The 14,935-nt window shown below is 41.6% G+C and overlaps 1 protein-coding gene across 4 annotated transcripts in view; it reads right to left on the bottom strand.

The window, feature by feature from the left end:
- The window catches only part of AMBRA1 (autophagy and beclin 1 regulator 1), a 134,075-nt gene that overhangs the window by 45,564 nt on the left and 73,576 nt on the right, over positions 1–14,935 (bottom strand). For all 4 annotated transcript variants that reach the window (XM_080345376.1, XM_080345375.1, XM_080345373.1 and 1 more), the window contains one exon: positions 5,778–5,888. In XM_080345376.1, coding sequence (XP_080201502.1) covers positions 5,778–5,888 — 111 coding nt within the window. The remainder of the gene's footprint in view (positions 1–5,777; positions 5,889–14,935) is intronic.

Consider the following 14,935-nt stretch of genomic DNA (forward strand, 5'->3'; position numbering starts at 1 on the left):
TAAAATACACATGGCCCTTCAAAGAACAGATGGTCCACGAGATGACAACATTCCCAAATGCTTAATGCTTAGTCTGCAGCTAGTTGAACAGAAAGACAACAGAATAAAGATTATCCTACCTAATTTTGAAAAAGGTAGAATTAAAACTTATCCTTCTTTTTTTTTTTTTTTTAATCTAGGCTTCACTCAAATACTCATTACGTCATCACAAACGAAGATGCACATCAACAAAAGAACTGCAGTATATGCTGTGAACCAGCTAAAAGACACATGACAACAGGTTGCACTGTTGTAATCCCTGACAAAGTGGGAGGATTTCAGCAGAGTTCTTCAGCAACCCATTTCAAAACCAGTCCTATTTATCAGCTTTATCAATGGGCTGTGCACATATTGGAGCTGGCAGATGCAATCTGTTGATAAAGTGGGGTAACTTGATTAATATAGCATGATCAGACCACAAACAGGAAACTGAAGTACACAGACACATAACAGAAGGGAAAGGAAAGCCTTATAGAGTGTGTTAACATTTATAAATTTCCATTTCACCTAGAAACTTCCCAGTTGGAAACAACAGAGAATTAACTTTGGTGATCATAGAAAAGACTGAGCTACCCAGATGGCACAACAGTGAAAGAGATGGCAATCCTAAACTGCACCAGGGAACACACTTAAAATAGAAATATCAGTGCTAATATGCAACCTTGTGTACACTTGCTTCATCAGACCAAAGGTATGAGTGTCATTTAGCCCAAGGATCCTTTTGTACTGATGAACCACTAGTGATTTTCAAAGAGGTGAAAGTTTTAGAGGGGACAGATACTGATTTCTCTGGGCACAGATAATGTTTCTTCCTTCTTCTTATAACTCTTGAAAATCATAGTCTATACAACTCACGCCTCTTCTCAGCCTTTAAAGTTGGTTTTTTGTTGTTGTTTTTGTTGTTTTTTTAAATCTAAACATTCAGAAGAATCCCACAGCTTTATTTTTCTAATGTAAAAGATGCTTGCATTTCTTTTGTAGCATTTACAGATTGAGGGATATTGTCATGTCTTATACATATCTTCACAGTTCCTTGATTGTTTTTTTACCTCTTCAGGTATCTAATGCTCTTCCTCATCTAGCATTTACCATATGTCTTTTTAAAGCAATGCTGAGTTTGAATCACCAGTCACCAAGAGTCTATTTATCATATAACACATGTTCACTCATTTTCTATCTACATAGTTCTTCCTTTCCCCCCGCTCCTCCTCCAGCCCCCCCCCCCACCTTTCCTTCAGCACAGCACAGAGGTTTTTGGTGAGCAGTCCACAATGATGGCCAACATGACTGCGTCTTGTTCTTTTTAAAGTTTGTTGCATATGGCGAATGCCTCTTAGCAAAACAGATTGTGAGCTCCTCTGCCAACGTGAACTATCTTTCCCCCTTGATGTATGCCTGGAACGTAAAACATCACAGATGCAAGCTGCGCTGAACAAGAGGGAGTGCCCTTTATTTCAGTCTTTCAAGATCTGATTCACGCTGGCATGATGGTTCTTCGCTCTCCTCTCATTTACAAAGGATGAAGGACTTAGGTAGCACTTAGACCTAGAGCCAAGGGAGCCTGCTGTGCCAGCAGAAAAGGTCTAAATGTGAGAGGTGGAGATCTCAGCAAGCTTTCATTTTAAGGAGCAGCATCTACAAGATTCCCCAAACACAGGGAGGATGAAGATACCTACGCATTTGACAAAGCCACAGGCTATTTGATTTCTTTGAGCCTGAGGCCTGATCTATGATAATGAAGCCAATACAGAAGATTTTAGGGAAAAAAAAAAGCTATTCTTGGAAAACCATTTACAACAAGGCTGCCCTTTCATCTCTTGTTTTCTTTAGTTGTTAATGCAGCCACCGAGCTGACAGAACAGATCAAAAGAAACATCAGAGAACAAATTAATCAAGCCGTTGTGCCAACTTGGAGTGCTTACATCTACAGCATAATTACGCTTGAAGCTGGGGAAGGCCTGGTACACCAGCAGCAACAGCACTGCCAAAGGAAAATAGTGGTGGGTGCACTGTCCACTCCTAGCCACCCTTAAGGATGACACTTTCTTTACAGTTGCTCCTGTTTATACACTGTTTAGCACGCCTTTTTTTACTTTTTTTCTTTTAAGCTCTTCTGTATCCCACTGTGGATCAGTAAGTATTGATCAAATCACCTTCCTCAGCTCCCAGCCAGTGTTATAACGAGACAAATTTCCAATCTGTGACTAAATGTGGAAGAATGAGACCAATTCAGCACAACGGTTAGAAAATTAAATAGTGAGCAGACATGAGAGAAACTATATTCAGAAGATAGAAACAAGAGACAATATCTTCAAATATTTTATCTGTGAAAAGGCTATATTTTGCACTGCTCATGGAGTCAATATTTACTTGTTATCTGTGAGAAATTTTAAGGATCTGCAACTCTTACTAGAAGAATATTAAATAAATGCCAGAGGTGGCATTGCCTCTGCTGCCAAAGAAATTCCCCAGACCAATGACCGTATGACTGACAGTTACAGTTTAAAAGCAGATCACATTTATTTCAGAGTTATTAAAAGCAAAACTGGCAATAAGGAGAGAAGAAATCTAAAGCCATCTTTTTTCATTTTGCAATTAATAGAGAAAGACAGAGCAGAGACCAAAATCCCGCAAGGCCACGCAAAGCCAATTCCCTAAGACTGCTGGGAGTCCTCTCTTGTGAGGCTGCTGGACTGAGCATTAGTGAGGTGGCTGCTGTGGACCTGAGTCCCAGGCGAGCATGGAGAGCAGCCCAGGGCTCCAGAGCGTGCTGGGGCCCAGCGCTGAGACCACAGGACAGCACTGATCATGCTGCTGTCACTTGCTCAGGCGCGTCCGCCTCAGTGAGAAACATCCTACTTTCAAACTATCTTTTCTTTGTTTAATTGTAACAGGAAGAAGAGCTGCTTGGAGATGGAGGTTGGCCACGGAGCTGTTTCTCTGATGGGGAGCGGAGCTGGCAGGCAGCCCTGAACTTCAGCTGTATCATTTCATCTGCCCGAACTCCCCAAACCACTTGAGGCTCAAGTCAGACCCAGGAAGCACAATAGCCTCTTCTGTGGAAGTGGACTCTCTTACATGACCACCTCTGATTTACAGGAAACAATGGGGAAAAAAATTGAGCTGTTGCGGTCACACGCTTTACTGGGAAAATAGTTTATTTCTAAAATCACGAAGAGTCAGAAAAAATTTCTCCAACTCATCACTCCACTGTTACACATTCAGCTTCACAGTACCCTGGCAAACTTGCAGCTTGCCTTTGTTCTGTGCCTAGGCGAGCTTGGCAAATACCTGGTTCAGGATGAGCACAGCTGCTACATCTTCATACATCCCTACTAGACCCTGGCAGAGGGAGACAGGGCTAACAATCCAGAAATGCCAGAGTTGGGCTCAGCATGCAAAAAGGAAGAAGCAGAGTAAACCAGAACATTTCCATATGGTAATAAATCATGATGGACAAACCAAGTACTATGAAGCATAAAGTGGGGAGTCAGAAGGGCTGGGGATGGGATTGTAGCAAGAACTATGCCTGCAAGAAGGACACAATGACAATGGAAACTGTAGCCAAAATTCCAGCTAATTGGAAGCTATTTCAGAACGGAAGTGTCTTGGTAGGGGAGAGGGAAAAGATTGAAATATTGATGTCTTGAGGAGCAGATCTTATTTTCTATGGGATTCCATAAACAAACACCTTATGCCTTTTTTTTTTTTTAAATCAGCAGCCTTCTCAGCAGAGTCAGATGAGGCCGAAAAAGAAGAAAAAAAATAAAAGCGTTATTAGCAGCTGTAGCACTCTTCAAATAGTTTATAAGCTTGCAGAGAAGCCTCAAAGAACTTAAGTCAGCAGCGAGAAGATTCCTCCTCTGACTTCATCTTTATTCTGTTTCAAAGTCTGGCCGGACCACAGGAAGTATTTCCACGGCACGGCAAAGCTTTGCCTTGAGCACTGATCCTCAGCCTACAACCTCACACTAGTGCTATGAAGTTCGGCACTTAACAGGACATGTCAAAGCGCACAAGTTCAACAGTGTTCTACTTTCAAGATGGCACTGCATGCTCCTTTTTTAGAGACAGAATGGTTCTCAAGGATAAAATATAAAGCGTCTTCCTAATTTACAATGTCAAGGGCTACCATCTAGAAGCAGGACTTCTCTTTTCCACCAGGTTATAAACATCACACCACAATATTCTATATACTAAGGAAGGAGATTAGACAGAAACACCAGATACTTTACCTCTAGGAATGACATAGTGAGAAAGCTTTTTGTAATGAGATGGGCTACTGGTGGCTTTCCCCCAGCTCCTCTGATTTCCCAGGAACTGGCGGGTAAATAGCCCCATATGGGTTGTCCAGAGAAGCTGTGGATGCCTCATCACTGGAAGTGTTCAAGGTCAGGCTGGATGAGGCTTTGAGCAACCTGATCTACTGAAAGATGTCCCTGCCCACAAACCAGGGGTGGACTAGATGATCTTTAAAGGTCCCTTCCAACCCAAAGTATTCTGTGATTCTGTGATTTCAGTTCCTCACATCTCTGCTGCTATGGTGTCACTACTTTTGCTCCTTTAAGCAAAAGGACAGTACCCCCCAGAGACCTCTCTTTTCAGATATGTAATTTCTTGAATTGCAGGACATGACTGAGAAAACATTTTTTCTTAACTCATTTCAGTAGCTACCTGTGAAAGCAGATGTCTTTCTGAAAACAGAATCCCTGTTCTCCCTAAAACGAAGTCAATCCCTTAAAGCAGAACCCAATCTGCTTCTTTCTGAGAAGTCAAACAATGAATTTCACATATGCACAAAGATGATCAAAGCTAAAAATCACTGTACAAAGAAACGTTCATTAACATCTACCTCCTGTCTTCATTGCAGGCTGCCACAAACATTTCTGTAGCTATACAGCAAGCTATATCAGGATATCATTCTGGGTTAAAAAACAGCTTGCATAGTGAAGTTAGTTTTAGCCCCCAAAAATTCATTCCTTGATCAGCTGACCACAAGCATCAAATATTCTTGTGCCTGAATAAGGGCCTCTCTTCCAGTGCTAGAGCAACCTTATGCCCTAAGAACATATATAAAACTATGGTCTAATTCTCACAAAGGGCAGGAGAGGATAAATAAATAAATAAATAAATAAATAAATAAATAAATAAAATTAGCAACATTGTTCTATTCTTGACCCAGAAGCAACTTTCACCTGAGATGTGGGACGAATCACTGCTTTTGTAAATGGCTAGAAGCCACATCTACTTCCTCTGGCTTGCAACACTGTGGTAAGCAACAGACCAGGGCTCCAATTCCCAAAATGTATTGCAGCCCTTTAACCCACAATACTGTTAATAACTTGTAAAATTCAGACCAAATTTATTAGCAGGTGCTAATGTAAAGGTATAAAGACAATATCCCTCTAGAAACTTGTTGGTAGAAGAACAAGGAGACTGGATACAGAGTTCTTCTAAGAGGTTTAGTATATTCCTATTAGAACGCTCACAAAAAAAGCCCCATTTATGCACAAATTTGCTGATAGCAAGAATACACAAGCTAGACAGAGCAGGAACAGCTCTGCATGCTTTTAGTCAACTTTCTCAAAAGACTAAGCATTTTACAGTTCCCAATGCAACAAGACAATCAAGTAAACCAAGGCCTGCAACATACAGCTACCTTTGGAAGACCCTAGAGCTTATGGTAGCTCCGGCTGGTATAGAGTTAAAAGGAAATACTGGTGTCCTTTTCAGCTTACCATTGCTGATTTCAGGCAGATCAAATTTAGTGAAATCCCACCACTGGAGCCGGTAGGTGGTGTTGGCAATGTTGCTGGCCACAGCTGACTGTCCATCCCCAATTACAGCACCTACAGAAAAAGGGGAAATAATTAGCAATTTAACCTCCAGATTATCCAGAAAAGAGCTGGCAAGACAAAATCACAGAAAACCTTTCAAAATCCAATACACAAAACTCTAGATTCTCAAATAAACCTTATTTACAGAAAAGGCAAAACGTCATAAATAAGATTGCAGAGCACAGGAAATTAATAGGAAAGCATCTCCCTGCAACATATTTCCAAAAGAAAAAGAAAGCTGATGAGAGATATGACTTGCCCAGATTCACTAAGCAGAAATCCTAAGCAATTCATCCTGTGCAAATGCATTCTTATTGGTACTAGTGAAGCCATATTTTCAGAGACCCCAAATTTTCTAGTACGGCTATGAAGGCAGACCAGAATACATACTAAGGAAAAGCGTTGCCCTGGAAAATGACACACATTCATGTACACAATCCCTGCTACTACTGTAAACTCCACTCAGAAGACACAGGCTGCCTACAATATTTGCCACACTGTAATGACTGTAAAAAAACATTAGCAAGGAGGACCTGCAAGCTGGCCCTTTGCTGATCTGGGCAGGCCAATCTGCAGCAAGCAGGGGCTGCCCTGACTCCAGGCAAACTGCCCACCTAAGGATCTGGGCAACAGCCCAAAGCAGAAGGCAAAGCAGAATACTTCAGAAACTAGCACAAAGAACAGTTTTCCAGGTAGAAGGGAACTGCCACAGGTAACTCAAGTTGGCGTATGTTTGAGTGAGCTCTGAGGTTTAAATGCAATCCCTAGAGGCACAAGTGGAAAGAAGAAACAGTTGTCCCGTAATAGTACTAGAGTCAAAAATCTCATGCTATTTGCAGTCTCTAAGGCCTTCATATACCTGCAGCCCTTGTACTACACACACAGGCTACCACCCAGAGAAATTCAAGGTAATGGAATTTGATAAGGGAGAACAAAACAGGATCACCCCCAAGCACAAATGAGGAAAAGCACAGCCTCCAGAGTCTATGCAGCCTGAGTTTCAGCATCTCCACACTGTCTCCAGTGGGATGGAGGCAGAAGAGTCAGTGGCTTCAATCTCACAGCAGGGGCTGGCTCAGGACTCTGCTGCCATGGCAGCAACACTGGAAGAGACATGTTTTTAACAAATCACAGCCAGGGCACAGCAGGCCAGCTGCCTGTGCAGAGAGCTAAAAGCTTGCAAACTGCTTGTAAATTAAAGTGGTGTGGAAGAATATGAGGAGTCCAGGGTGGCTGTATTTTTACTTTTCTTATCAAATCCCAAGAAAACACTCAGGCTTGTAAATAAATAAATAAGCCTGAAAACACAAACACGCTAAACAGGGTTTATGCTTTCTCTGCAAAGTAGAGGATGGGCAGGGCAAAGTAGAGAAAGCAAATTCTAGACTGGTGCTGATAAATAAAGGAACTAAGAAGGCTGTTGCTAGTCCACTTTTCATTGATAAACTGTCTCAAGTCCTGATTTTGGTTCTGCAGAAAGCTCAGAAATATGCCAAGAGCAAGACTTCTGAGCAGCCAGCATCACACTGTGTACTCAGCTGTGCCAGGCCTCCAGCAATCGACAAACCTCCACTGTGCGTCTGCTCAGTCTCTGTATCTGCCTCTGTCAGAAATGCACAGATCACTTGGAGAGCAGAATTAAGAACATTTCCATTGCTCTTACATAAGCCCAAGACCTTGTTCTCCATATCCCCAAAACAAAGGGCTCCTCTGAACAAAAGATATGCATTGAAGAAAGCAGATTCAATGCATTAACGAAATTACATTTTGCAACCAGTAGTGGAAGAAGGACAATTAAATTTTACGTTGCTTCATCTTTCAAAGTATCCTCACTGCACGCCTGGGTTTGGTACACAAGGGCAGCTCTTCTGCTGCTTTACCTCCAGCCACCAGGTGGAGAACAGAAAAGTCCTTTCTGGACAAATTTCAAGCAGTGGGACTTGCTGCAGGGAAACAGTAACTAACACCACCAACTAGGTAGCAACTGCTTTACAGGACTGAGTCAGAGAAGGAAACACTCTACAAAGACAGGCAACAGAAGTACTAGGCAGGGCGCATAATTTCAGAATACTGATCTTATTACAAATGAATGTCAAAGTCATCACCTGTTTTGCAATGAGAACCACCTTTGTAGGCATAGCAAGTAATATATCAACTGGAGAACATCGTTTCCCAGGAGAGTAATTGCGTGCTCACTCTGCATCATAGAAGCCCAGCAACATCTCTAACTGCTCCACCAACAGCAAGTTCCACTGGATCATACAACTGTTCTGCCTACTGCTACAAGTACCATTAAAAAGTTGTTGGCAAACGTTTTTGATTTTTTTTCTGTTAAGATCCTGGTCTTCTCATCTCTTTCCCTGGAACCTTCAGGTTTGTTATGATGCTCATTTACGTTATGACCCCTTGACCTCCAATGACAGTCACATCCTACATGGAAAAACTAACAATGGAAAAAAATGCAGTACTTCTGCATCTACAGGACAGTCCTGCACCAATTTCAGAGCCAGCAAAAGTTATGAACTAATGCTAGTGCTTCAGGTATCTTTATCAAAAAGATGAGGACACAGGAAACAAGGTTCATAGAGTGAAAGGTGCATGTTCAGAAGGATTTGGTCTGTTTCTCAAAGGCTCCAAACCAGTGTCCCTAACACTCATGGTAAATCCATGATCTGCATGTTTTTATTAAGTAATTACCTCTACTTATACTAATTATGTAATCGAGAAGTGTAATTATTAAATTATATCTAGCTACATATAACAAAGTGGAATGAGATTAAAATCACAAGTCCTGCCAGAAGCCTCCCACATGCATGCGTGCACTGTCCCACAGTAAAGATGATTAAAAGCATGCAAACATTTCAGACATCCAATTTAGGGAGGAAAATAGCCCCCAGTACACAACTATGCTATCCAACCTTTGTTGTTTGCTCTTTGCATTGATTAATAGGGAAGATTTGAGATAATGGGTGGTAAACTTTAAAAAGTTAAAATCCTCACTACAGAGTTTTTGTTCACCATGCAGCGTGAGAACTCATTCTCAGCTGGCTTTGCCCAGTCAGGGTTTCAGCCTGGGTGAGAGAAGAAGAAGGTGATGTTGCCATTTAAGTTCTAGTATAACCTGGAGGCAAACAACACACTTCAGCTTCTCAGATGTAGACAGCAGTAGATGGGCTCTTACAAGCAGCAGTTCTCACCAAGCACTTGACAGTCTGTCCTGATTCCTGGCTCTTCCACTCTTTGATGGGATCACAAGTGACTGCACTGGGTACCTGAGGGTCTTGGGCTTATCATCCTCATGAACAGAACGACCTTTTACTGCATAGATGATGTAGATTTCAAAATGCAGAAACCCAAAGCAAAGGCCAATTGAAATGCAGTGAATGTAGGTTTGACTGGCAGCTTTCCTGCGTCTGTCTATCACTGTGTAATAAACACTGGGTGATGGCAGAAATGAAGACAAATGCTTTCAGCAACCCCTCCTTCTCCCCCCACCACCCCGATCTCCATCCACCCCCACTCAGCACATGACAAGAGAGTTTAAAGAGTGGGGGGAAAAAAGCCTTAACAAAGACTTAAAAAAAAAAATCTCAAATCTTTTCTTATAGGCCACCTACACGTGACAGATCTTACCCGTCAGTCTCAATCCCCTCACAGGGACCAACTCATTTTGACATGAACCTTTGCCAGTCAGCTCTTGCTCATTTATGTATTATATCAAGCCATGCAAGTCAATGTCTGAGTTTAGACTGAAAGGGAAAGTAGTGGTGCAAAACCATCTTCCATGGCACTCCAGCACTACTTTAGTGAAAAGCGGGATACTTCCAGACTGCTACTGTAAGACTCTCAGAGGAAGAGCCAATATTCTAGAGCTACACAGGCTTTGCGATACAAGTCTCAAGAACACGGAACATCTGCATATTATGGGAATTTCTTTCCCATGTATTTAACAGAAACCAGAGCTCATTTTTTTTCTTTTTCTAGACTAGATCCTTTACTCTTAAAGTTTGTAATGTCTGGTAGGTCCCCTCATAGTAAAAGCAAAATTCATTAATATGCTTACAGATAAGCTTGAAGAAACTGGAGAAGTCCCTGAGCTAATTTGTGACTCAATTTGAGACAGTGATTAGGCCCTGGTATAAAATTCCCCTTAGATTAGTACTTGCATGTTTAAGCATGAGTACCTTTGAAAAGTAATTACCTCTTTACAAGCCACTCTGTAACTGTAGCTAATGATCTAGGTTAGCCTACACTTGCAGAAAGGATCTACCAGAACTGATGAGTTTTAAATTTACTAGTTCTGGATCTACTATAATCCAGGCTCCAGGAAGCCCAAAACACAGGACAAATCTATTTGACAAACCCAGGATAAAGCTCTCTGCTGCAAGAATACACCACATTCTCAAGCAGTTCTGAAGCAATCTGAATTCAGCTGAAATGGGATTACTGATCTCTGAAGCCTAGCAGAGATGTAACAGGTTCTTGCACATCTCTGACCCTAAAGTATCTTATGAGGTAGCCTGGTTTTGGGGACTACGTTTGATCTCAGTAAATATATTAGATGCCAAATATGAATTTGACAAGTCTAAGCAAAAATGTGTTCCAGGCTACCACGAAGACACTGCCTTTGAAACAGCCAAGCCAGCTATCTAAAACTGGCCTAATGCTGTAGAAACAGTATGCATAGCAACCTGGTATCTTCAAGGATTTATTTTTCTTGTTTTTCAATATACCAGCAAGCTATAAATAAGAAGTGGGCAAAATGACTTTCATGAATGGATGCACAAAATGTTAATAAGGGTAGTTTGGCATATGCTAAGCACTAAAGGGATCTTAGATTTGATGTTAACTGAGAAAGCCTTGAAGAGGTCTCTCTCTTTGAAATCTGAACCCTCCAAAAAGCTGTTTTTCTTTTACCTCAGATATATGATATAAGAAGAAATGCAATTTCCCATTCATGCTCATTCCTTTTGCAAAATTTCCTTTTAGAAGGGGCAATGCTTAGCTTGCCGAGTTCCACAGTCCTACCAGCTATAGGAATTCGAGCAGGCCTCAGCTGCAGGTAGTGAAGATGACCATCCTAATAGGAGCTCAGTCAAGTGCCCAAGGGCTTCACTCACATTGTGAACAATGCAAGCATCACATAGGAAAGGGGATTTTCCAGCCACAGTTTCAGCCTTCAAAAGGAAATCAGTTTATTTGTAAGAAACAAAAACAATAAATGAACTGCTGCCCTGAACAAAACCTCCATCTCGAGTTCACTCATGATGGCTCCTTGACATCTTCCTTTCCTGATGTTAGAGATCTTCCTCAGTCTGCTCACATAACAATTAATACAGAAATGCATCTGGGAATCAACTGTCTGATGGCAGGGTCCAGTTTTCCCTCAGGGAAACTAGAAGAGGTTAATAAGGTCCCTTTTAAATGCATTCCCCTCTTATCTGAATTGTTTGCACTTCACCGAGCAAGCTGATAATTTTGTTCCTTAAGAAAGAGAATTCCCACTTCTCTGTTGCTGTTCACCCCACAGAGATGCCCCTGCTTATGTCACCCTGCTACACATGGAAGTGGAAAAAATCAGATACAAACAATATGGGGCAAGTTTCCAGAACCAGCAAAAGCTGAGCCCGCAGTATTCACACAGAACCTCTCAGATGAGAAAAACCCTGTACCTGCCTCAGTGACTAATAAGGTATCTTATCACAGCCTTTGCATATACACATTGGAGCAAGCAAAGGTCATTGTTTCGGAAGTTCTCATCCTACTCAGGGTGTCCAATAAGGAACAAGCAGTTTCATTTTCTTGCTGTAGCTACATCAACCCTCTCAGCTACTGGTAGTGACAGACAGTGGTTTAAGTCTCCAACTTGCTGAGAAGTTTCTGCAACCATCCAATATCAGACATGCACTGTTGAACAGAAAAAACCCAACCAAATAAATTGGAAGGAATTTCTTCTTTTAACCTCCTAAATCACTACCAATCATCACCTCAAGTACAGACTTGCCACAATGAAAGTCTGACTGGACTTAAAACAATTTTTGTACTTTTAAAAAAAATCTGTAAGATTCATAATCTCTCCTGCCATCAAAAAATTAAAAAAAAAAAAGGTAAAGAGAAATATCATCTGAGCCGTGGGCATACTAGAGCATCTTATTCATGCCGCACCTTTGTGACGAGTGGTGAGCAACACAACTGCTCAACAACTGCTGCAAAGGAGAAGGGATGAAAGAGACAAGTGAGAGCCTGACTTTGGCAACTGAACACAAAGTAATAGTTGCATCTTGTTACTGATACGTAATGATGCAGTTTATGCTTCAGTGGATACTTCTTTTACATGGTTTAAAAGTTCATTCTTGCGGGGTAATAAGTACAATTCGTCAGAGAACCAAAGCCTCAAACCCTGCTGCCAAAAGAAGCAGAGCTGCAAGTCTTAGTGGGGCTCTCACATTTGTACAACTCAAATGAAACCAGTAAGTGCGATTTTCTTGCATATAAGAAAATCTTTACAAACAAGGACTGCTTAGGCTCAGCTGTTTGTTTTCTCATTTCTCATTTATGATGCTCTTAGCTGCAGTGGATGGGAAGTTCCATGGGAAGGCTCCACTATATTGATTGTTTTATGCTATGTAACAGCACGCATGCATACACATTTTAAACAGCAAAACCCAATTTGTTTAGGGATCACTGTGAGACTCTTGGAATTCTTATACTGGGTACAGTACTGGAATGGTGTGTAAAGAGACAGGTGCTTCATGAAGCACGCAGGTGGAAATAAATGTTATCAGGCTAGGCAGTCAAGAGAAATCTTCCTGCAAATAGAAATGCTGTATCATTTGAAGAGCTTGACAAGAAAAGGTTACGGAAACAGAAAGAAACATCTGTCACCATTGGCTGGAAGAACTCACAAGTTGTTTGACAAGTGGGTGGGAAAAAAAAAAAGCTTTCTCTTTTCTTATTTGGGCTGCTTGCTGGGAAGGGGAGTCAAGGCTGAAGTCTTCAGTAAGCTAACTGCTGGAGCTGTTAAAGGAAGTTTCTGCAGACATTGTTGCTTGTTTTGAGACCATTTCTTAATTTCCATGTGACAGCAGCATGTGTTAAAAGCATGCCTCATACCACCATATGATTCGAGCAGTAAAACATATTTCCTACAGTATAGCCTTTTAGAGAAAATATTCAAGCATTAAAAATACCTTCCAATCTGCATTTTATTTAACCAATATTTTGTTTTGACCTTTTCTGCATATTTCCAGCAAGTTAGATGATTTTTTCTGTATGCATAAAGAAGCCCTAACAAAAAACAATGAGTAAAGCAGTTGGACAAAGGGGTTTATACTTTCTTCCTGATTTCTGTTATTCCATATACCATAAAATCCTCTGATAGTTACAGAATAAGCTATAAGAGCAATCAGCTACTGCCCTGGCATAGGAGTCAGAAACCTATTTATTGGAAAATACTGGGGAGATAAAGACAACTTTACCTTGTCAGTGTAAGGAGAAACAATAATCTGGGTTACAGTCATTTCTCCATCTGGAGGTCTATATCAATCTACTAATAAAAGAAATCAGTAAGATAATAGATGTGAAAGCAACAGACATTGCAAGAGAAAAGAGTTTTTAAGAATTAAATGGGAACGTTGAAGGGAATGAGGCCAGGACACAGTACAGATGAAAAGGCAGAAGAGAGCTGAACTTTGCAGTGTCTAAAGAAACACGTATTCTCCTATTTCACCTCTGTCTGAACCTGCACATGAGGGCATGTTCACAGCCCTCCTCCCTCTTAAGCTTCCAGAAACAGTAGGTGATTCTCCAAATCAAAATGCCACATCTCTCTTGCCAGAGTTTTAAGTCTCATGAAATCCCTGTGAAGGTGAATGAGGAAGGTCTCTCGATAGCTCATCTATGCTGTGTGTCGCTTGGGCTCCTCCCTCTGCCAACTCTGCCCCTTGCAATGCCTCTGCTTTCTCCCGTCATTAAGTCCCTTGCATCATTTCCAAGCCCTTCATTAAATGCTGTTGGAAGTCTGCTTTTTAACCTTCAGGTCTGTGTTTATTCTCTGCACAAAACCAGAATGAAATCTGTGCCTGGTAGGCATTTCCTTTTGTAAAACTCCTTCTTATTTCCCTTTCTGACTTTTCAGAGCATGAAATGTGCCTGCTAATCCTAATTGCCTCGGATGGAGAGTCTTGCAGGCACTAGACAAAGGGGGCAGCCTTCCACCAAGGAGCTGTGAGCAGGCACCAGACTCTAAGCTCTCCAGTCTCCAGAGCTCCCACCTGACTTTGCTGCATTTCTGAAGAACACAAGGACAAACTTCCCCAAGCAGCTCTACTGGGAACAGGGACTTGCCTTCCCAGACTTCCCCTCTTCTGGCCTTCCCAGCACAAGAGCCCATCTGAGCTCATTGTGCAACCTGACTCAAGCTGGTCAGAGTTCTCAAATATTGCTGCTCCTAAACATCTGACTTTTAAGGGTCATTTGCATGTCTGCATCCCAGCGCCAGCTCTCTTAAAGAAAAGTTTGCAAGGTCTCACTGGCATGCCCACAGCCAGCCTCTCTATCAGCAGTGCCTTGGCCAATATCACAGACACTGAGAAACTGAATCACTGTGGTATTAACACACTTTTGCTTCCAACAGTCATTAAAGAAGTTAACCTTCTGGTCTAGCAGAGTTTGTCTGGATTCAGAGGAATATTTCCACTGCAGCAACAAAAAACTCCTTCATGGGGTTGCTGTCGTTGCCTAATGAGAACATCCTTACCACCCAAGGCTAAAGCCTGTGTCCTCCATAGCTGTCACACCACCCACACTGCCTACTAGGTCTACTGCAGTTCTGCTGTCTAATGTAGACACTAATGCAGTATCACACTAATCCAGCCTTACCAAAACTGCTGTATATAGTTTTAGATAATTCAGAGCTCCTGCAATTTCTTGAGATTTTCTTGCATGGACTGTTTGCCAAGACACTTACCAACTTTAGCCCATATTCCACACAGGTTATACTTTATCATCAACTACATAGTTCATAAATTAGCGTGGCCACAATTTCAGTTCACACTAAA

Source organism: Nesoenas mayeri (genome assembly GCF_963082525.1).
Source record: "Nesoenas mayeri genome assembly, chromosome: 5".
Taxonomy (NCBI): domain Eukaryota; kingdom Metazoa; phylum Chordata; class Aves; order Columbiformes; family Columbidae; genus Nesoenas; species Nesoenas mayeri.